Source organism: Diabrotica virgifera, chromosome 9 (genome assembly GCF_917563875.1).
Source record: "Diabrotica virgifera virgifera chromosome 9, PGI_DIABVI_V3a".
NCBI lineage: Eukaryota > Metazoa > Arthropoda > Insecta > Coleoptera > Chrysomelidae > Diabrotica > Diabrotica virgifera.
In genome coordinates, this window is record NC_065451.1 from 43,201,657 (window position 1) to 43,225,084 (window position 23,428).

The 23,428-nt window shown below is 31.5% G+C and overlaps 1 protein-coding gene across 1 annotated transcript in view; it reads right to left on the reverse strand.

The window, feature by feature from the left end:
* Positions 1 to 23,428, reverse strand: part of LOC126892956 (lipase member H-like) — a 113,962-nt gene that overhangs the window by 86,406 nt on the left and 4,128 nt on the right. The window contains exons 2-3 of the mRNA XM_050662898.1: positions 18,585 to 18,743; positions 3,569 to 3,680 (exon numbers count right to left, since the gene is read on the reverse strand). Coding sequence (XP_050518855.1) covers positions 3,569 to 3,680; positions 18,585 to 18,639 — 167 coding nt within the window. The 5' untranslated portion in view covers positions 18,640 to 18,743. The remainder of the gene's footprint in view (positions 1 to 3,568; positions 3,681 to 18,584; positions 18,744 to 23,428) is intronic.

Genomic DNA, 23,428 nt, shown 5'->3' on the forward strand with positions numbered 1-23,428 from the left:
TTAGAATGTGGTGTCTTACTGTAATGAGGTGTCATTAATTTTCTTTGATAGTATGTTAGATCATTTTTAAATTTGAATAAAGTTCTATATATTTTGTTTTCCAGTGTCTTCGTTGGATCCTTCGTTAATTTGGTATAAGGTGCATTTGTAATTAGATCTGTAATTTTGTCCTCATATTGTATTTATTCATTATTACAGTTGCATTGCCTGTATCCGCTGATAGGATCGTTATGGAGTCATCATTTCTTAAAGTTTTAAAGCTTTCATTTCCTCTTTGCTGATAATCTGTTCAATTTGATTAGACTTTTCCAATTCAAGATTACATAGTACCCTATATTGTTCTTTTTCATGAGTTGGTAGACACTGGGATATTTTCTCCACTGAGCTAATTATGTCTAATTTTGGAATTTATGGATGAGTAACAGCATAGTTTAAACCTTTTGACAATACCAAATTTTCCGTTATTAGTATTACTTATTGTATATCTATGTATTATTAATATTATTTATAATTTAAACATATTAAAGTCAGAATTTGGTATTAGTTTTTTGAAAGTAAACTAAATGTAAAACCAAATACTTACGATGTCGGGATAGTATCACGAGGTTTTTTTTCCTGATTTTCCCTCATGATTTACTATGGAATCTCTAACGCCAGAATTTTACTGTCATCGTTGAATTTGTTTGTCTTTTTAAAGACAAATCACATGCTATGATCTTTTTGTGACGGATATTCTTGAGTTGGGATTGATTTTATATAATCGAATGAACTATCTTTTAGTAAAGTCGTCCCAGCAACGCAACTCATAATATTGGCGATATCATTTTAAAGTCTTCTACTTTAAAATGTATAATATACGTCTGAGTTGCCAATATAAATGAGTCAGATTAAATAAATTATTAGAAGAATTTTTTTACATAGCAACAACATTTTTGTTTATTTTAGTAGTATTTTGTATTTTGACAACGAAACCCGATTTGGGCTTCGAAACGTTAATAAAATTATTTTTTCAATTTAATTGTGGCTTATTTCCCACTAAATACAATATTATTGTAAGCGTTTTTGTGAAAACGATAAAAAATAGTTCGTGTGTATAGGACTACACAGCAGGAGACAGTCACGGGTTCCCCAGTTATCAAGGCAGCACAATACTGATCGACTAAATTGGTGTCTTCAACACCAAAACTGGAACATTGGAAATTGAAAAAATTTGCTATTTTCAGACTAACCCAGAATTTTTGTAAAATTTGATGACCGACGAATTCGTGTACGTGGAGGGTGAGGAAGACCAGAAAGAACGAAAACTACCAGATCTGTTCACAAATAAGGAGTAGGAATTAGCATGTTCTGGGGAGACATACTGATCGGTAAAAAACTCATTTAATTTTTATCCAACCAGCTTTAACAGCTCGCAGGTTTTGTTGGTTTGGTTCTAGAACCTATAGTTCCTAGAACCTATAGGTTCTAGAACCTATAGTAGAAGAAGAAAAATGGGAGAAAATTTAATTTTTATGCATAATAATGCACCTTAATACGCCAGCAGAGTGACTACAGATTTTATTGAAGCAGAATATATCACTGTTCGGGAGTGGCCTGCTTGCTCACCTGACCTTAACCCTATAGAGCATTTCTGGGATATGCTTAAAAAAATTAGAGCTCACCGGGATAATTGACAAAATAGTGCACGGTCAGAATAAGCTGCTCTTGAGGAATTGATCTACCTACAACAGCAACATGTTGCCAATCTGATCGAAAGTATGCTCACGCAAATTGAAGCTTGCATAATATTCAGGGGTGGTTAACTCTCTCTCTCTCTCTCTTTCTCCTGTCGTTTTCCCATTACTGAGGATCGTGATTTCTTCCAATATTCCTAACAATGTTTCTCCATTGCTCTCTATCTTCAGCTGCTCTAAGAGCTTCGCAGAATAAGTTTCCAGCTGAATGCTTTATTTGGTCAGACCATCTAGGTGTTGATCGTCCTCTTGATCTTCTCCCCGGAACGTTTCTAAAAACAATTAATCTCTCCAAACTGCCGTCACCTCTGCGAACCACGTGACCAAAGAATTGCAGGATTCGTTGCAGACATATTGTGGACAGCCTTTTTTTAATATTGAGTTGGTTTAGAATGAAAACGTTTGTCCTATGAGCTGTCCAAGGTATGCGCAGCATTCTTCTCCAGCACCACATCTCAAAGGAATCAATTTTTGGCGCTCGCGTGCGCGAAGAGTCCAAGTCTCTGCTCCGTATAGAAATATTGAGAATACAAAGGCATTCACCAGTCTCATCTTGATATTTTGAGAGATAGATCTGTCTTTCCAAACTTTTGTTAGGCGACTCATCGCATTTTTTGCCATACCAATACGTCTCCGAACTTCTGCTTCACAGTTACCATCGTTACTTATACTAGACCCGAGATAGACAAAGGTGTTTACTATCTGGTATTCCTCTAATACTAACATGTTAGTCAGTTAAATAGTGTCAAATCTGTCGACCACCATTATTTTTGTCTTAGCTTTATTGATTTTCAGACCAACTTTATTGCTTTCGTACTCAACTCTTCGCAGAAGATCAAACATTTCTTGCTCATTTGCTGCTATAAGTGTAGTGTCATCAGCAAATCTTAAATCGGAGATTTTCCTACCAGCTACTGTTACTCCGCCGGCCCATCCTTCTAAAACCATCCTCATGGCATGTTCACCATAAATGTTAAATAAGTCAGGTGACAACACGCATCCTTGTCTAACACCTCACTCGGTCTTGAATTGGTTTGAGAACTTCTGATCTAGTCGTACTGTCGCTATATTAGACTGGTACAGATTTTTAATAAGTGTCACCAGGTACATTGGTGCGCCCATTTCTATTAAAATTGACCACAGATTTATCCAGCTTACACAATCAAATGCCTTTTGGTAGTCAACGAAGCATATAATCATATGTACTTGAAACTCTCTAGATTTTTCAATGAGTTATCTCAGGTTCAGGATTTGTTCCCTTGTACCTTTACCCTTTACAAACCCCGCTTGTTCCTGAGGTATTTGGTAATGTAGAATCTGTTTTTGATGGTATCCAACAAGATTTTACTAGCATGTGTTATTAGTGACAGTGTGCGGTAGTTTTCACATCTGGTAGTAGTTCCTTTTTTGTGTAGTGTGGTATAAATTGAGGTACACCAATCAGATGGCCATTTTCCTGAATTCCAAACAGCGACACAGATAGAATGGATGATATGTAATCCTTTATCACCTAGTAACTGTAGTATTTCACATGATATTGAATCATGGGTGAATTTCACATGGGTGGTTAACACTGACTGCTAAAAAAACATAAATAAATAAAAACAATTTAAATTTTATTTTTGTTTTCCATTGAGACTTTAAAACAAGTAGTTTGAATTTGTTATTTCCAGACCTATGGTTTGCTTTAAGTTGTATGTATTGGGGATTAAATTGCTTTAAAGCAAAACTATTATTTGACTTCGTATGTTGGTTTTTTAAATTCGCTGGAAATAATAAGAAATATCAGATGATTCCATATAAGTTTAATTGTGATATACAAAATCCAAAATTACCTTGTGTACAATTCAAATATTGTATCTCTAACAGGATCTATTTCAGGACATAGTATTCTATTTATAGAATATAATTGGATTGTGTCACCTTGAAAGTGTATCTGTGGTGGACCTAAAAATATATTAAAACAAAGGTAAGCATATTCTTATTAACAAAATATTATAGCTGAAATTTAAAAGCATATGAAGAGGCCTGTATTATTGAAAAAAATTTCTGAACTAAAAATATAACTTTAACATTGACATTTTTAAGGTCCCAAAATATTTCTACTAGCCGCCAATAATTGGTTATTAGAATATCGCGGTTATAGGAATTCTTTTTCTTGGCACGAAGGCTATTCTAATAAGCGCGCTCGACGGTACTTAACGCGTTCCCTGCCACGTTGGTCGCATGGGACCAACATCAGTATTTTATTAACGCGCCACGTGGTCCCATGCATTTTTTTCATATTTGTTAGGCTTCTGGTTCATAATAATGTCTAATAGGGAAAATCTATAAACTACGCCGTAAAAATTTTGGAGTTTTTAATACCCTCCCCCTTCCGTCGTAAAGCGTCGTTTGCAGTTGACCCGCCCCCCTCATATCGACGTCGAAATTGCAACTCATGACCATCCTTTTTATTATTATGCCCAGTATTATAAAACATTTAACTTATCAAGTAAAATTTAGTTTGAAAGTAAAACAATTTATTCCACAGATTTGCGTATTATAAACGCAAAGTAAATTAACTCAGGTAGTAAATCTGCGAAATAAACTATTCTTTAGTTTTCTACCAAGTAAATTTTATTTAACAAGTAAATTTGACACTAATGACAGTTTCAATGTATTTTCGGCTGCTGTGAAAATATAAGTAATACCTAAGGTTCAGTTTTAGACTATAACCATTTTCTGTTTGCAACTACGTAGTTGAATATTTAGAAATGTACTTCTTCAGTAATAAACTAAACACTATTAAATTTTTTATTTTAATAACTAATTTACAATAAAATAAAATAAAATTAGGCAAACGGGTAATACATTTTTAAATTCTCGAACTCATCCCCATATTTATGTTTTAGTTGTAGAATCTTTTCTTTAACTGTCAATTCTAGTTTCTGTTTTTCTAATTTTAAAATGTCTCTACCTCTTGCTTTTCTCTTCGAACTTTAAGAATTTTTAAAATCTTCTTTCTTCTTCACACTTACTTTTTTTGTGATGTCGGACCCTCGATACATAATTAGGTCTTTTACACTTTTTCGGTAGTTTAACATGTTCATTTCCAGTGCATTGTTCAAGACTACCGCTGATCCTGTACTTCTTCAGCAACTTGTGCAACCCCACTTAAATACTGACGATTTATGTAATTTTAGTAAATTGAATTGTTATTGTTTTGTTTTCTTTACTTTTTGTAAGCTGTGTCGCTAAAATTGTACAATTTTTCATGGCAATAAAGCATATTCCTATTTCTGTTTTTATACCTTCATTACGAAGAAGTTCAGCAAATGGGGCGGTGCTATCATAAATATTTACTATTGGCTGCGTTCCACTAGTACTCGCCATAGATAAATATTTCACCCCAATGGAATCTGTCGCTTGAAATATATTTGAACCACCACCGGTTTTGTAAATTTCCACTTTTTTATTGGCCTTATCTTTTTTGGCTTTTTTTAATGCTACCATAAAAAAGTCTTAACTGGCCTGCATTTCTTATTCCACTTTGTGCCGTTGCATTAAACTCCTCGGTGCTAACCTCCCATACTTCGTTCTTCAATTTTACACTGCCATCCGTTTGTTTATTGTCAATTAAGTACATTAAAGTATTGTTTTACGATTTCTAGAATGTTTTCTTTCTCCTGTTCTGTGTACTTTTTTCCTTGCTCTCGTTTCTTTTCAGCCTTATCCATTTTTTGATAATAATTTATATAGGTATTTCTAATTTAAAAAACATATGGTGACACTTCAGGAAGGCACAAAAATAAAATTAACCTAATTTATATCTTTTTCTTGTTTCTTATACATATTTCGTACACCGCCATCTGTAATTATACTAAGAAACTACAAACAGTTTTCAATAAATATTTTATTCATTAGTTAGTTATTTACTTGGTAGTTTTGCTTTATAATACCGAATTTAATTAACTTGTCGATTTAATAGCAAAGTAAATTTAACCCACAGATACTTATTTGATGATTTATTTGTTGTTTATAATACCGGCCATAGTGATTTATTTTAAATTCCATGTTATTCCTAGATTTTTAAAAGTTAGCTCTCAAAGTTTATTTACGAATGTATCCAAATCAGTATTACTATGTAGCTCATTAATATCCGCGTACTCTCTCAATTTACTGTACAACTAATAATTAGCTTTATAGGGATAAAGACAACACTTTTATCGGAGTTCCTATGCTTTCTTAACTGCATATCAACTCATAAAAATCTTGATACTTATTTTGTTTTGATTTTAATGCCATTTATTTTATTAAGTATAAATAGATACAATGTAATAACTAAATAGAATTGAATATTTTATTTCTATTCATTCTTTTAAAATTTTTTCACACAGAGTATTCAGTACATAAGTGAACAGTTTAATATTTATTGCTTCCAGATGTTGTTCTGAAAATAAGCGTTTGTTTAAAGACATAGCACAATGTTTTATTGTTTGTTATTCAAAGGTAATAATACGAGTCCTCTAAATGTTATCGATAAATTTTTTTGGTTTTCACGAAAATTTCTTTATTTGGTAAAATTACGAAAACAAACGGAATGATAAAATCACGAGTCCGAAGGACGAGTGATTTTATCCATTTCGGTTTGTTTGAGTGATTTTACCCTAGATAAAGAAGTTTAAGTATGAAAACGAAAAAGTTTATCAAGCAAAATTTAGAGGACGAGTGGTATTTGAAAAGATTATTTTGTGAACCAATATGTATTATTAGTAAATACGGGCACCTGTGAAATATTTTTAAGACAACTAGGATCAATGTCTTAAGTAGGTTATGGATAAATTATTTTATATTTTTAAATTTAGGGTACCTTAAGTTTTATCAGGGAAGAGACTGTTTTATCAAGGAAGAGGCTGTTTTATCAGTATTACACTCAATGATTGGCTAGAACGATGCGTGGTGATTGGCTGAAAAAGCAAAAACGTCAGAATTTGACAGGTGAAAGAAATAATCTGTATAAAACTACTAGCGATACTATTAAGGCTGTGAGTGATAAAAACGAAATGAAAAGTATGCAATAAAAGTAATATACAAATTCTTTTTCATTCTAAAAGGGGTATATTTTTTATATTCGTGGAAAACGACGTCGGATGTGCACTTATGGCCCCCTCCCCCTGTCGTATACCGTCGTAATAAGCAAAGTTCCCCCTCCCCCTTTTCAACGACGTAGTTTATGGATGCCCCCATATCTCAGACGAAAAGATCCACGTGCCCTAGAAGGTATATATTATATACCGTAAGAATGACACATTAAATAATGTGAAAATAGTACCTCGTGGTCCCAGTTATTTGATAGGAAGTGATAAAAATAAAAAAATTGAATTTTTAATACAATATATTATCTTACAAACAATATATTATAATGACGTATAATAATAATATATTAATATATTATTATCACGTATATAAAAAATTATGCGTGAACCTCACTAAAACAGTATATACAATAATGTGACTAAATTTCACAATTTTCACAATATCTGGCGACTTTTCTCGTTTTTTTCATGGCATAGTTTTGCCCGTGTGTTTCAGAATTTTTTTTTTGTGCCAGGTCTTGCACATTTTTTTTCTGCTATGTTTATTTCCATGTTATAATGTGGAACGTATAACGTGGCAATTAAATAACTTGGTTACGTACACAAGCTGAGGTCTGAGTGGCACAATCTATGGTTTGCTCGGGAGTAAAGGCGCGTATAGTCATTGTAGAGCTTCATCGGTCCGCTTTTTTTAAATTTTCAACGTCGTTTTTTTATTTTTTTCGTAAATAAATATTAATTTGACGAAATAATCAAACGGCAAGGCTTTATACAGGGTGTAACAAAAATACAGGTCATAAATTAAATTACATATTCTGGGACCAAAAATAGTTCGAACGAACCTAACTTACCTTAGTAAAAATATGCAAATAAAAAAAATTATAGCCCTTTGAAGTTACAAAATGAAAATCGAGTTTTTCGAATATATCGAAAACTATTAGAGATTTTTTATTGAAAATGAATATGTGGCATTCTTATGGCAGGAGCATCTTAAAGAAAAATTATAGTGAAATTTGTGCTTCCATGAAAATTTTATGGGTTTTTTGTTCCCTTAAACCCCCCCAAACTTTTCTGTACGTTCCAATTCAATTATTATTGTTTTACCATTAGTTAAATTCAATAATTTTAAAACTTTTTTGGCTCTTATTATTTTTTCGATAAGGCATTTTTTATCGAGTTGTGGCTTCTTTTTTAATATGTTTATGGGGTTTTTGTTCCTTTAAACCCCCCAAATGTTTGTGTACGCTTCAATTAAACTATTACTGGGATACCATTAGTTAAACAAAATGTTTTTAAAATTTTTTGCCTCTTTGTATTTTTTCGAGAAGACAACTTTTATCGAGATATGGCTTCTTTTTTAATACGGTTCAAAATATACTTAAAAATGTAAATCATACATAAATTTTCATATTATTACCAAGTCCCACCCGTGTTGAGCTACCCCCCCCCCCACTTGCAAAAATCAAAAAACAAATAGCCCTGATTTATGAGCTATTTATGAGCTCTCATATTCCGCAAACTAAAATTTTTGAGCTCGTTCCACTGAGCAGGAATTTGATACTTTAGTGGGGGGGCTGAGACTACTTAAAAACAGGAATATTGAATCGGTTTTTGCGGCAGAATTACGAGCTATTTATGAGCTCTTGAAATTATATAGTTTCGATTTTTGAGCTCATCCCCTTCACCCCCAAACAACCCTTTAATTGATTTAACTTAAGAGAAAAATGCTGAGAAAACTTAAAATATATCGTATTGCGGATATAATTCCTATAGCTTATATACTCTAAGAATAAACTATTAAATCACGTGCATTTCGATTATTGAGCTACAACCCCTTCGCAAGAAAACCACCCTATCTTCCCGGCTTAAGAGAAAGTTGTACTTAAAATGCATTAAACTAATTATTTGCGACTACATATCATTGAATAATTTATAAGCTTCCAAATTACGCGCACTTAGATCAGTAAATTGCAATTTATTTTGTATAGTGCAGTCACTGAAGGTAAAAATCAACGATTACCTTCAATTTCGGTGAACCTTCATCGATTTTCACGAAAATTGATCAGTGGTTAGAGGATACGTCAAGAAACAAAGGTGACATGGTACCACCTTGCGCCTTTACCCTGAGGGTGGATACCGCCCCTTCTCGTGGGTGAAAATTATTTTATTAAAAATAACTGCACAAGTCAATAAAAGAACAAATTAAAAGCAAAATTTATTATATAAAGTTAATAAAATAAGTCAATACTTTTTAAGTTATTAAAGATCAAAGATTTTAATTATTCGTGAAAAAAATGCATGTTATGAAGCGGTTTTTCGTAAATCACTGAAAAACTGTAAGTTTTTACAAAAAAGTTAATAGTAGTTTAATTCGTATAGCTTATATTCTAAGAATAAACTCTTAAATCACGCGCCTTTCGATTATAGAGCTACAACCCCTCCGCAAGAAAACCATCCCATATTCCCGACTTAAGAGAGTTGTACTTAAAATAATTTAAATAAATTATTTGGCGACTAGATATCGTTTAATAATTTATGAACTCACAAAATATACGCATCTCAATTATTGAATTGCCATTTTCTTTCTATAGTGCAGTCAATGAAGGTAAAAATCAACTATGACCTTCGATTTCGGTAAATCTCCATTCATTTTCACAAAAATTGGTGAGCGGATTTTGATGCTATCAACTTTTTCTGGAGCTCATTTTTGATAGGTATTTCTAAGTACTTTGACAAGTATTTAGTACCTAAGTGTTATAAAATGCATCTCTTTCGCGTTATTTAAGCTTGAATCCTTAGATTTGAATAGTCGCAGAAACAATATACATTTAATTACCAATAACTTACTTTAAATTAACATTAAAGGGTTTTTCAAATAAGCAATTTATTATATTTTTTATTAGCTTGAACTTTAGTGATGAACACTTTTTTGTAAAAACTTACAGTTTTTGAGTTATTTATGAAAAATCGCTTTAAAGGCCTGGCTGAAGACTTCGGTCGATGGCCTTTTGGTACATTGTATCAATAAAGTATGTCTCTCTCTCTCTCTCTCTCTCTCTCTCTCTCTCTCTCTCGCTTTAAAGCATGTATTTTCTTTCACAAAAATTAAAATATTTGATATTTAATAACTCAAAAAGTATTGATTTATTTTAATCACATTATATAACAAATTTTGCTTACAATTTGTCCCTCTCTCGATTTGTGGGGTTATTTTTAATAAATTCATTTTTACCCCCGAGAAGGGGTGACATATACATCAGGTTAAAACCCCAAGTTGTTATTGTTAATTCGTGAAAATGAATGGAGATTTACCGAAATCGAAGGTCATAGTTGATTTTTACCTTCAGTGACTGCACTATAGAAAGAAAATGGCAATTCAATAATTGAGATGCGTATATTTTGCAAGCTCATAAATTATTAAACGATATGTAGTCGCCAAATAATTAATTTAAATTATTTTAAGTACAACTCTCTTAAGCCGGGAATATGGGATGGTTTTCTTACGAAGGGGTTGTAGCTCTATAATGGAAAGGCGCGTGATTTAAGAGTTTATTCTTAGAATATAAGATATTTTCAGGTAGTTGTAACCCCCCCTTAGGATCATCCTGGTTACGCTTATGATACGAATTAAACTACTATTAACTTTTTTGTAAAAACTTACAGTTTTTCAGTGATTTACGAAAAACCGCTTCATAACATGCATTTTTTTCACGAATAATTAAAATCTTTGATCTTTAATAACTTAAAAAGTATTGACTTATTTTATTAACTTTATATAATAAATTTTGCTTTTAATTTGTTCTTTTATTGATTTGTGCAGTTATTTTTAATAAAATAATTTTCACCCCCGAGAAGGGGCGGTATCCACCCTCAGGGTAAATGCGCAAGGTGGTACCATGTCACATTTGTTTCTTGACGTATCCTCTAACCACTGATCAATTTTCGTGAAAATCGATGAAGGTTCACCGAAATTGAAGGTAATCGTTGATTTTTACCTTCAGTGACTGCACTATACAAAATAAATTGCAATTTACTGATCTAAATGCGCGTAATTTGGAAGCTTATAAATTATTCAATGATATGTAGTCGCCAAATAATTCGTTTAATGCATTTTAAGTACAACTTTCTCTTAAGCCGGGAAGATGGGGTGGTTTTCTTGCGAAGGGGTTGTAGCTCAATAATCGAAATGCACGTGATTTAATAGTTTATTCTTAGAGTATATAAGCTATAGGAATTATATCCGCAATACGATATATTTTAAGTTTTCTCAGCATTTTTCTCTTAAGTTAAATCAATTAAAGGGTTGTTTGGGGGTGAAGGGGATGAGCTCAAAAATCGAAACTATATAATTTCAAGAGCTCATAAATAGCTCGTAATTCTGCCGCAAAAACCGATTCAATATTCCTATTTTTAAGTAGTGGGAGGGGCTGACTCAGCCCCCCCCCCCCCACTAAAGTATCAAATTCCTGCTCAGTGGAACGAGCTCAAAAATTTTAGCTTGCGGAATATGAGAGCTCATAAATAGCTCATAAATCAGGGCTATTTGTTTTTTTGATTTTTGCAAGTGGGGGGGGGGGGCAGCTCAACACGGGTCCAAGTCTCCATAATCGTACTTTACCATACATATACAAATATGTGGTGGATTTGACAAATATTCAAAATATCTCGATAAAAACTGAATTTTCGAAAAAGTACTAAGAGCCAAAAAATTTTAAAAATATTGTGTTTAAGTAATGGTACTACAATAATAATTTAATTGGAACGTACGCAAAGGTTTGGGGGGTTTAAAGAACAAAACCCCCATAAAATTTTTATAGGGTGTCCAAATTTCAGTATAATTTTTTGTTAAGATGCTACTGTCATAAGAATGCCATATGTCCATTTTCAATAAAAAATCTTTAATATTTTTCGATATATTGGAAAAAATCGATTTTCATTTTGTAATTTAAAAGGGTTGTAACTTTTTTTATATGCACATTTGTACTAAGGTAAGTTAGGTTCAATCAAACTATTTTTGGTCCCAGAATATGCGATTAAATTTATGACCTGTATTTTCGTTACCCCCTGTATATAAAAAAAACTACAGTAAAGTAACATTGGTCCGTAGAGGCACATATACGAAATTATTAAATCAATTAAGGACAAAATCAAAGACATTAATAAATGTATCACAAGAAAAAAAATATTTATGTACTTTGTACGCACGTAAGGGGTTATACTTCTATTATTATGATTTCAGCGAAACCAATATACTTTAAACAGTTTATTTGTATTTTATTTAAATATTAAACTAATTTTAATACTTAGATACCACTTTCAAATTTTTTTTATTAAAACAATACCAAAAATTAAAAAAAAAGAAGGAATATGAATTGTCCGGATTTGAACGAGGGCCCTCTCGGCCTGTAGTCGAATGCTCTACCATTAAGGCCGTTCCTCGCGATTCTGGGCATATCTAAATTTCAATGTAAAAGTTTAAATAAAATAACGCAAAAACTATGGCATATATTGAGATAATTCTTTTTTTATATGAAAGGAATTAAAAAGTTCTAGTGCTCTATTTGTTTTTAAATTATTAAATTGTTTAAACAATGTATGTTTTTAATTTTTTTTGTTTAAAATTAAAGTAAAAAAATTTAAATACAAATACGTCACTAGAGAATTTTTCCCACTTTCCAAATCTGTTTTTGTTTTTAACATAAAGTGTAACACAAAGCACCTATTTTGTTTAAACTTTTTCAAAAATCTCAAAGTTCTGCTAAAATTTTTCTCGCTCATTGGTCACAGGCTGTCCTTGTTGTCGATATCGAGCAGTCAGCAAGCCAACAGGTACAGAGACCCTCTCGGTAGGGGGTATCTTGTAAATAGATAAAGCTTATTTGGACTTTTGATAAAATTGCAAGATTTTTATTATAATTTTTATTTAGAAACACCTTTTACAGAAACATTACACATAATTCTACGTTATATAATTTTATTTTATCGATCTTACTGATCGTGGTATGTACTACCCAAATTCTTATAATATAAATATAATTAGGTATTATGTGCGTCCATAAAGTAACGCATAAATTCATTATTAGCTAAATAAACCACATTATTAGAAATTACCGAAACAGGTCGATTTTTGATTTTAGTTTTCTATTTTTTCAAATTATAATCTAATATACAAGGTGAACCACCTTCGTATGATGACGTCATCACCTTTTTTAAACGAAATCCCCATTTCTTTTCAATTTATAGATTTTGCTTGCTGGGCTGATTCCAAAAATGTAAAACACGTTGCTTCAAATTGGTACAGGGTGGCAAAAATGAGTGGGCCCATAAAGAAACGCATAAATTCATTATAAGCTAAATAAAAAACATTATTAGAAATTACCGAAACAGGTCGATTTTTGATTTTAATTTTCTATTTTTTTCAATTATAATCTAATATACAGGGTGAACCACCTTCGTATGATGACGTCATCACCATTTTTTAAACGCAACCCCATTTTTTTCAATCTACAGGTTTCGCTTGCTGAGCTGATTCCAAAAATGTATAATACGTTGCTTCAAATTGGTTCAGGGTGGCAAAAATGAGTGGGTCCATAAAGTAACGCATGAACTCATTATTAGCTAAATAAACAACATTATTAGAAATTACCGTAATAGGTCGATTTTTATTTTAATTTATTATTTTTTCACAGTGTAATGTAATATACAGAGTGAACCACCTTCGTATGATGACATGATCACCATTTTCTGGAATCCCCACTTTTTGCAATTTTTATATAATTTTCAAGTTATATAAATTTTTTTTATAAGAATTGAAACTCCTCTGCTTGCACCTTTTTAACATTTTTTTTCTTTCCGTGAGAACATAATATATATTCAATTTTAGATTTTCCATATCTTTTACTACCAGTCCATGTTTGTTATTGACTCACTGTATATTCTTACTTTTCTTCTTCTTCTTTTTGTATAAACATGACTGTCTGTTTTTTAATGTGCCTCCAGTAAGTTGTGGTTCCATCGTTTTCGTGGTCATCCTACTGATCGTCTTCCTATTGGGGAACCATCTCTCGTCGTCCTTACTACTCTATTTGTTGCTATGTGGCTTATGTTGTCATTTCATTCTACTCTTTTGCTTCTTACCTAGTTTTTAATGTTCTCCACCTTGCATCTCCGCTGTATATCTGTACTTCTAGCTCTGTACCATAGTTTCTTACCACCGATTTTTCGAAGGGCTTTCATCTCCTCTGTTTTGAGCAATCTTTATGTCTTCTCTGTCTTAGATCGTGCTTCTGCCGCATGTCATTATTGGCCTGACAACTATTTTGGTAAATTCTGTCTTTCATTTCTTTTCCGTAATTTTTATTTCTCCACATGCATTGGGTCATTCAGGCAACCTGTGGCTCTATTTACTCCATTCACTTTACCTCCCACTTTTTCTATTATCTGACTCTTCAGCTCTAATTTACATCTGGATTCCATCTGTTATATCCACGGATTTTGTCTTTTTTTTTTGGAAATTAATGTTAAATTTTTTGGCGGTTATATTAAATTGGTGCAGCGTACGTTGTAAATCTGCAACCGCATCGTCTGCATATCACATGATCTTAACTTGGTTTTCTCCCACTTGACATCCTTTTTTAGTTCTTACGTTTTATTACTATTTCAGCCATGATCAGGTTGAACAATAGAGGACTCAGTGAATCCGCCTGTCTTATCCGATTGCCAGCTTCAATTGGGCCAGTTAGTACATCTTCTACTTTTACTTTTATTGTGTAACTCTATTGTTATAATATATTCTTATCTATCTTTTATTGTATTACTCTAGTGTTACTCTTATACTCCATTGAGTATAACACATGGATAACGCCCTTTAATTTTACCCTGTTAAATGGCTTATTAAACGAAACATAAATATCCGGTTGGTTGTATTCTAATGATTTCTTTTGAATTATCTCATTATAATATATCTATAGCATATGTTCATTATCTTCCCGACCTAAAACCTTATTGTTCTTCTGCTAATGTTATAATTCTGTATATTCCATGCTCCTAAATTCATTATCCGTTTTCATTGCCGATTTATTCTATTTATTCCGTACCTTGTTCTGTCCGTTGGTTTGGGCTTATTAGTAAGTACTATTATTTTTTTTTGAGTGGTGGATCACCGGTTCTCCTCAACCCCCAACCTGAAGGGCCAGGTAATTTATCCTCACGGTTTTCTTCCCCTAGACTAATTATTGTCATCCATGAAGAGTTCATTCCACCCTTATTTTTGAATATGTTCATCTGCTCCTCTAACCATTGTGACCTAATTGTATTTATCTGTTTTCTGGATGTTTGACATATTCTTCATCTGTAACCGTAGACAGTGGCTCTTACAATATACTATCAACCGAAGTCAGCTGAACCTTGTTTTTTTTTTGTCAAGGTAATTACTTCCCTCTCCTCTCTTTATCCGGGTTTGGGACTGGCAACATAATTGCTAAACTACTAAGTTCACTCAGCAATGATGTAGGCAGAGATTTCAAATTAATTTTATTAATTATAATCATAGACATAATTTTGGGTGCATGTCACCTGAAATGAATGTGTGTATTCTACGGCAAAACCCATAGTGAAAGAACCTACAGTCTCTAGAGCAGCGGTTCCCAACCTTTTTTAGCTTGAGGCACACTAACTTAAAAACTAGTTCAGCCACGGCACACTTGGGTAAATAATCTCTATAATGATAGTGCGTATAATCAAATTTCGAGGCACACTTACAGGGACTTCAGGGCACACTGGTTGGGAACCTCTGCTCTAGACCTATCCATAAATTTAAAAATCACAAAGCCAAGAACCGACACTATATTCAAAATGTTTGAAAAATTGAGGAGACATTTTGATACATGCCTTTCAAGAGCTGATTTGCCAAATCTGGAAAAAAGAGCATTTTGAGAACCTCCTGAAAAGAGAGTGTTATCATTCCCATACACAAAAAGGGTGATAAAATCAATTGCACAAACTTTACAGGTATATCACTTATCAATACAGCATACAAAGTATTTCCCTAATACTATTGAAACAATCTTATTTCTTTTTTATTTTGTTTATTTATTTAGCGTATGGATTTTTACAGTATGATAAATACACACTTATATACCTATATATAAATACTAAAATAGGATAAATGATCTCAAAATATATCGCTATACGTTATTTTGTTAAATTTATTTTATTTAAAAATTTACAATCATAATCACGTTAATCCTTTCATTGTCTAGGTCCGAACCTTTCACTCCAGGGGGTGTATTGTATAATAGAAATTTTGAACTGGTGTTGAGGAAACATCAGATTGACGTAAAGAGTATTACTTCATGAATAGATTTTGTTTTGTATTAAAAGAAATTTTTGAAATAGATATATTTTTCAGTTACATTATTCAAGGATGGGCCTTAACCCATCAGGACTTTGTGTCCACGACGTCTTGGACGTAATTACAAACCACGGTGACAAATAGATCAAGTGAAGTATAAAAATAAAAATGTTTTAATAATACTTATTATCTTACTCCCGAGCAAGACAAATCCAAAGACATTGGATATTTGCGCTGATGCATACATAAATTAAAGGATTTAGCAGCTAACTCCATACTGTCGGTGTGCGCAGGCGTGTGGGATAATAAAAATTCACTCTCAATCGCCTCTAAAGAAGTATAACAAAAATAAAAATCCCTATATAGATATATACAGGGTGTTTGGTAAAGAATGGGTCATAGCTTAACTTTAGATTCCTGATCTTAAAATAGGTCGATTTAAGCTAACTTACCTTAGTACCAAAGTTGATATTAACCGAAATACAGGGTGTCAAAATTAAACTTTTGTTATATTTATTTTTGAATATTTTCTGACAGGCATGGCACAACAACAAGAAATTTGGTAAGTGCTGCTGGTACTGTACAATCTACTAAATTATATTAAACAAACGTTTCTGGCTACTACCACAGGCGTACGACGGGGGAACGTGAATGGCTGATCCTTCCCAAATTCTACGCCACTGGCGGAATTGTTATATTAGTGCAATCTTTTGATTCTCCAATACTTTCTATGTAAAAAGTATACTCTCAATTCGTAACGACCCTTCCCAAATTCTGCGCCACTGATGAAACTGCTACTTTAGCATAATTTTTAGATTTTCCAATACTTTCTCTGCAAATAATATACTCTTCATTTGTAACGATAAAGTCATTAGTTTTGGGGATATTTGAAGTTAAAAATGAAAAGGCACAATTATTTTGATTAATATGTTATGCTACTTCGTTTTTAGCTTCAAATATCTCGAAAACTAATGACTTTATCGTTACGAATGAAGAGTTTGTTTTTTACATAGAAAGTATTTGAGAATAAAAAAATTGTACTAAAATAGCAATTTCGCCAGTGGCGCAGAAGTTGGGAAGGGTCAAATATTCACGTTCCCCCGTCGTACGCCCCTGATAGTAGCCAGAAACGTTTGTTTAACATAATTTAGTTGATTGTACAATACCAGCACCACTTACCAAATTTCGTGTTGTCCCATGCGTGTCAGGAAATATTCAAAAATAAGTCAAATAAATCTTTAACTTTGACACCCTGTATTTAGGTTATTACCAACTTTTATACTAAGATAAGTTAGCTTAAATCGACCTATTTTAACCTCGATAATCTAGGGTTAAGCAATGGCCCATTATTTACCAAACACCCGGTATATATAGTGAAAATCCCTAAAAAGAGTTATATCACAACAGACCGTTTTCGGAATCAATACTTCATCATCCGTTTACATTATATTATAAAATTTTAAGGGATGTTAAAAATATTCCCAGATTAACTCGCGGCGTCACATGACATCAACCATATTGGTTGTTATATTTAAATATAGGACTTTACTCTGCCATGTGAGGCCCTACCTTTAAATATTACACCCAATATGGTTGATGTTATATTGTGATGCCGGGAGTTAATCTGGGAATATTTTTAACATCCCTTAAAATTTTATAATATAATATAAACTTCACAATTTTAAAACAACTTAAGGGTTTTTATCCATATATCATGGTGGCTTAAAACATGTAATGTGGCCTGTGATAACACTGATGATGGAATATTGATTCCGAAAACGTTATGTTGTGATACAATCCTTTTTCGGGATTTAAAACATACCTTTTACAAGATTAGAATTAGAATTAGAAATATGCTTTATTGTCATGAAAAATTTAACAATTTTATAGACAAAGCTTACAAGAAGCATAAATAAGAGTAATAACAAACACAATTTACTAAAATTATATAAATCGTCAATATAAATAAAACATAATAAAGTGAAATAAAAATCAGTAACAATCTATTGCAAAATTAAAAAAAAATTGCAAATTGCCTAATCTACCTTATATGTATAAGATAAGGTTTTTATTTTTATTAAGATAAGGTTTTTATTTTTATTAATAAATGTACATCTATACACCACGGGAAAGTAATAGAACAGATAACTTCCAAATTTGGGAGCAAATATCAACACCCAGCGTAACCCTAAAAAATAAATCCTATCAAGAATCGACTAAACCAGGAAAACATTAATGAACATGAAAATTTTTTTTACAAAATCAGACCTTTTCCGTAAGCTACAATTGTCATTTGGATCACACAGCTTCAATAGAAAACAACGCAATAAAAAGAAGAAGCGGGCGAGCGTCACCCTGACTGAAGAACTTTTTAAATAATATGATAAATAATGATTCTTGAATTATACTAAATGGCCTTACCTGGAAGGGCATAAAGTGCACAAAGGGTCACATTCAATATTCCTTGAATTAACATTTTAAACTTCTATGTATATGTATAATTATGTAAAGTATTTGTTCTCCTTGAATTATCTTCCCGTACTGTACATAATATGGATTATGTGAATTAAGGGTGTAAACCTAAAATAAATAAATAAATAATAACATACACGTAGTCGTCATACAGTGCGCTGGAATAAGTGTTATACAGTGCTAGTCAAAAGTCCGTACCCCCCCTCGTATCTTTTGAACGGTTAAACCTATAATGGTGAAATTTTGAGGGAGGAAATAAACGGACGTAAGCTCCTTAACTAGTCATGACAGGTGACGTAATAGTGACAGATGACGTTACAGAGCCACTGTGACCAATAATTTTAAATGGGACCTTATGGCAAGTGATACCTCGTTTGAAAGGTATTGAAAATACCTATTCAGTCATGCTAGTTTTGTTTGAGTTTAAGCTAATTTTGATGTACAAATGAAATAAATATAAAATTGTAGTTTCGCATTTAATTAATAAAAATTCAAAATTCCGCCTATGATTACTTGTCAAACAGGTTGACGTTGACGTAAAAACTACTAGAGAATTAAAAAACGTCAACTTTCTTGACAAAAAATCCATAGGCGGACATTTGAATTTTTATTAATTAAATTCGAAACTACAATATTATATTTATTTATTGTATTCACCAAAATCAAAATTGACTTAAACCCAAAAAAATTAGTATAACTGAATAGGTATTTTAAATACCGTTCAAACGAGGTATCACTTGCCATAAGGTCCCATTTAAAATTATCGGTCACAGTGGCTCTGTAACGTCACCTGTCAGTATTAAGTCACTTGTCATAACTAGTTAAGAAACTTACGTACGTTTATTTCCTCCCTCCAAATTTCACTATTATAGGTATAACCGTTCAAAAGATACGAGGGGGGTACGGACTTTTGACTAGCACTGTATATAAGTGTATACACGTATGCCAAAAGAACGAACTTTTTAACAAGAAAGTAGTCTTAATAGAAAATTTGTTGCATAATGTAATCAAGACTGCGAAACTTATGGTGTCATTGGCCTAACGATATTTGACTGATTTGTGATATCATTCCTAACAAATAGTCCAGAGAAATAAGGATTTTCTCAGGACACTCAAAGATCCAGGTAGCTGACTACTTTTTTAGTTATTGTAGACCTATAGGAAGAAAACCTACCGGTTTCCTGCCTATAGTTCGCGTCCGTTTTTAATTTTTAACAATTTAGTGCAAAAACCGCGATTGTTTCGATTTTTTGCACCCTACTCATAAGATAAACAGTTGACATAAAACTACAAAATTTAATTTGTTAGAACATTGAAAAACCTTTAAAATGCCAATTTTTAAAAGTTAAAAAGTTAATTTGTTGCTTCGCAAATTGCAAAATAAATGGAAATCGATATTTGTTAATAACTATTACTAAATTTAACTTAAAATTTTAGGGTTTCACCCAAAGTTGGGTATTTTGGTACTTAACAAACCTTCAAAATTTGAGACCCATCCATTAATTAGTTTAAAAGTTATTCCATTTGTTTATCCCAGAGTCCTTTATTTTGCAATAGCATAAGACAGAAAATAAAAAAATATGAAAAAAAAATTTTTTTACGAAACGCTTTTCTTTAGTTACGAGTGACTAAAATTAAAAATATTATAAAAAAATCAACTAAAAAGCAAAAAATAAAAAAAATTTTAAAAAATCCAACACATCCGTCAAAGAAAAGCGTGGCGCGTGTTCATCGAATAAACGGTTTTCGTCCCACGCTTTTCTTTAACGAATGTGTGATTTTTCAATTTTTTTTTATTTTTTGCTTTTTATTTGGTTTTTTTATAATATTTTTAATTTTAGTCACTCGTAACTAAAGAGAAGCGTTTCTTGAAAAAATTTTTTTTCATATTTTTTTATTTTTTACTTTTTAGTCTTACACTTTGCAAACATTATAATATATCGTCATGTTTATTACAATATGTATAAAACATATGATGTACTAACATGAAATGTAGTCGAAATCAGCAAAAAATTTGAAACTTTATTGTTTATTAATGAAGCATAACGTAAACAATTAACGTAAAAAGTGAAATTATGTATTGTTCATATCATTAGCTATACAATCCGTAAAAGTTTCAAGTTTTTACATTGTAAAAACAAGAGAATTTAAGCGTTTTCCATTAAAATGGTTTTTTTATTTAAACAATTAATAAACATGAAAATTTTTTTTTTATTGATTATTCGTGTATTGTTCCCGCGAATACATATATGTCTGCAAATTTTCATTCATTTGCATTGAAGAAAAGGCAGTCAAATTAACGTCTAAAAATTTGACCCAAACTATTGAACTAAATAAAAGCGTTTAATAATAAAAATAGGGCAATTCTGCGTATGTCAAATTAAAGTAGAAAAGTGATACTATTAAAATGTATTAAAAAAAGATAAAAAACTTATCTAATATAGTCAAAAATCCTAATGCCAAATTTTTAAAATTTTGGAGTTTATAAACATTTAGAATAACTTTAAAAATATTGTCCGTAGGAACAAACTTTTTATATATTCGAAAAGCAAGCATTTTAACATAAATTTTTAAATAAAAAATTTGGCCTTGGTTCATTTGGGACAAAGTAAGCCATGTGTTTTTTTTTAATTCACAGCTAATTTGTTTATACTAATTAAAAAATTGCATTGATGCCATTTTAAAGAATGGGATGTGTGTTTTTTTGGTAAAAAAATTCGTGCAAACATTGTATCTTCACAGAATTCTCTACGATTTTTCAAAAATGTAGTTCAAACGGTTACTAGGGGGAACCTACGAATCCACCGAGTTAAAATACCGAAAAGCAATTTCTAACTTAATACATTTTTCTGCATCTCCGGATCAACTCAATGGATTTTGATCTTTATTTTTTTAATTTGTATGTAATTGCTACGTACATTACAAATATGCAATTTGTTTATAAATTTACAAATTTTTAATCAGTCTACTTTGTTTAAACCATTCTTGAAAAAACATTTTTCTACAAAAATCTATTTTTTTAATCATATTTTTATTAGATAATTATTTATTGAAGATAATTTATTTATTAAAGTATACCTTAACTTTTCCATGATTAAAAAAATATTTTTTCAAAAATTGTTTAAACAAATTAGAGTGTTTATTAATTAATAAATGTCAAATTTCAAATAGACGAATTGCATATTTGTAATTTACAGAAAATTACATACACACTAAAAAAAGAAAGATCAAAATATATTCAGTAGATCCCGAGATATAGAAAATTATACTAGTTTTAAGTTGCCTTTTTTAGTTTTTTGAACTCATGCATTTGCCGGCTCCCAGCTCCCCTTTCACTTACCACGACTAGTCACCGATTGACATTTTTAACAAGTAGTGTAAAATACCATCTTTTCTAATATGTAAAATGATTGTTTCTAGGGACAATATTTTTAAATATTTTTAAAGTTCTTACTAATGAAGTTAAATCCTCACGTGTAGGTAGATGGTATATAATTTATTAAAAATTTTTTTCTAAAATGATCCAAAATGGATAAAATCACACAAACGTTTTCGGACCAATCAGTCCATCATCAGGTGGTAGAAACCTAAAATAAGCAAACCACTCCATTAAAAAAAAGGCCAAGATGAAATTTTGACTGTCTGAAAGTTAGGAAATTACAACATGTGGTTACTTACTTTAGATCCAAAGTAGTTGGAACTAGCTACATATTTAGGTCAAAAGACCTTAATATTATAATAATTATGCCATTTCGGCTACAAAAATGTCGACAATAAGTCGATGTCAAAAGAAATTAAAATGCATCGGTATTACAGAGTGGTCTTCATCTTGGCTTCAAACTGACAGACTGAAATATGACATTAAACGGATATTGACAAGACTTTCTAGGTAGGGAATTTTATGTGTATGTAGTTATATTGTATTTTAGAAATGCAAAAAATATTTTTATATTTACTTAACTGAATGAATTTAATTAGATATTAAATTAATGGGTGAGAATAAACAATTTAAATTAATAGTCACATAAATCACATTTATAAACAACCTGATGGTTTAGCAATGGGCAGTTGCTTATCTCCTTTCTTAGATGATGTTTTTATGGATAACTTAGAATCCAATTATAGCATGAAAAACACTGAAATCCTACACTGGTTCCGTTATGTGGATGATTGTCTCGTCTTTATCCTAGGGAATTCCGACACAGCTAATTTTCTTCTGTCAAAAATTAATCAACTTCATCCAAACATCAAATTCACGATGGAACTAGAGTCTTCTAATGCCATCAATTTTTTAGATCTGTCCATTGCCAGACTTAATAATCAATTCAACTTTGGTATTTATCGCAAGCCTACACAAACAGATCATGTCATTCACGCATCCTCCAATCACCCTCTCTCCCATAAATATTCAGCTTTTAGAAGTTTCATACATAGACTATACACTATTCCTTTTTCAACTCATGAATTCAACAAAGAACTCAATATAATTAAACAAATAGCTGTAAACAATGACTACAGTCCTGATATCATTGATAAACTTATTCGTAAGAGAAAGTCCAATCTCCTCCGGCAGTCGGCTTACAATTCTAACCCAACCATCCCTCCTTTATATAGATCATTACCATTCCATAACTCATCAATTTCTGAAAAGATTAAACATATACTTAGTAGCTCTGACAATATTAATATTTCATTTAAAGTACATAACACTCTTGGTAAAATCCTATCCAACACCAAAGACTCCATCCACTATATTAATCGCAGTGGTGTTTATAAATTGTCATGTTCTGACT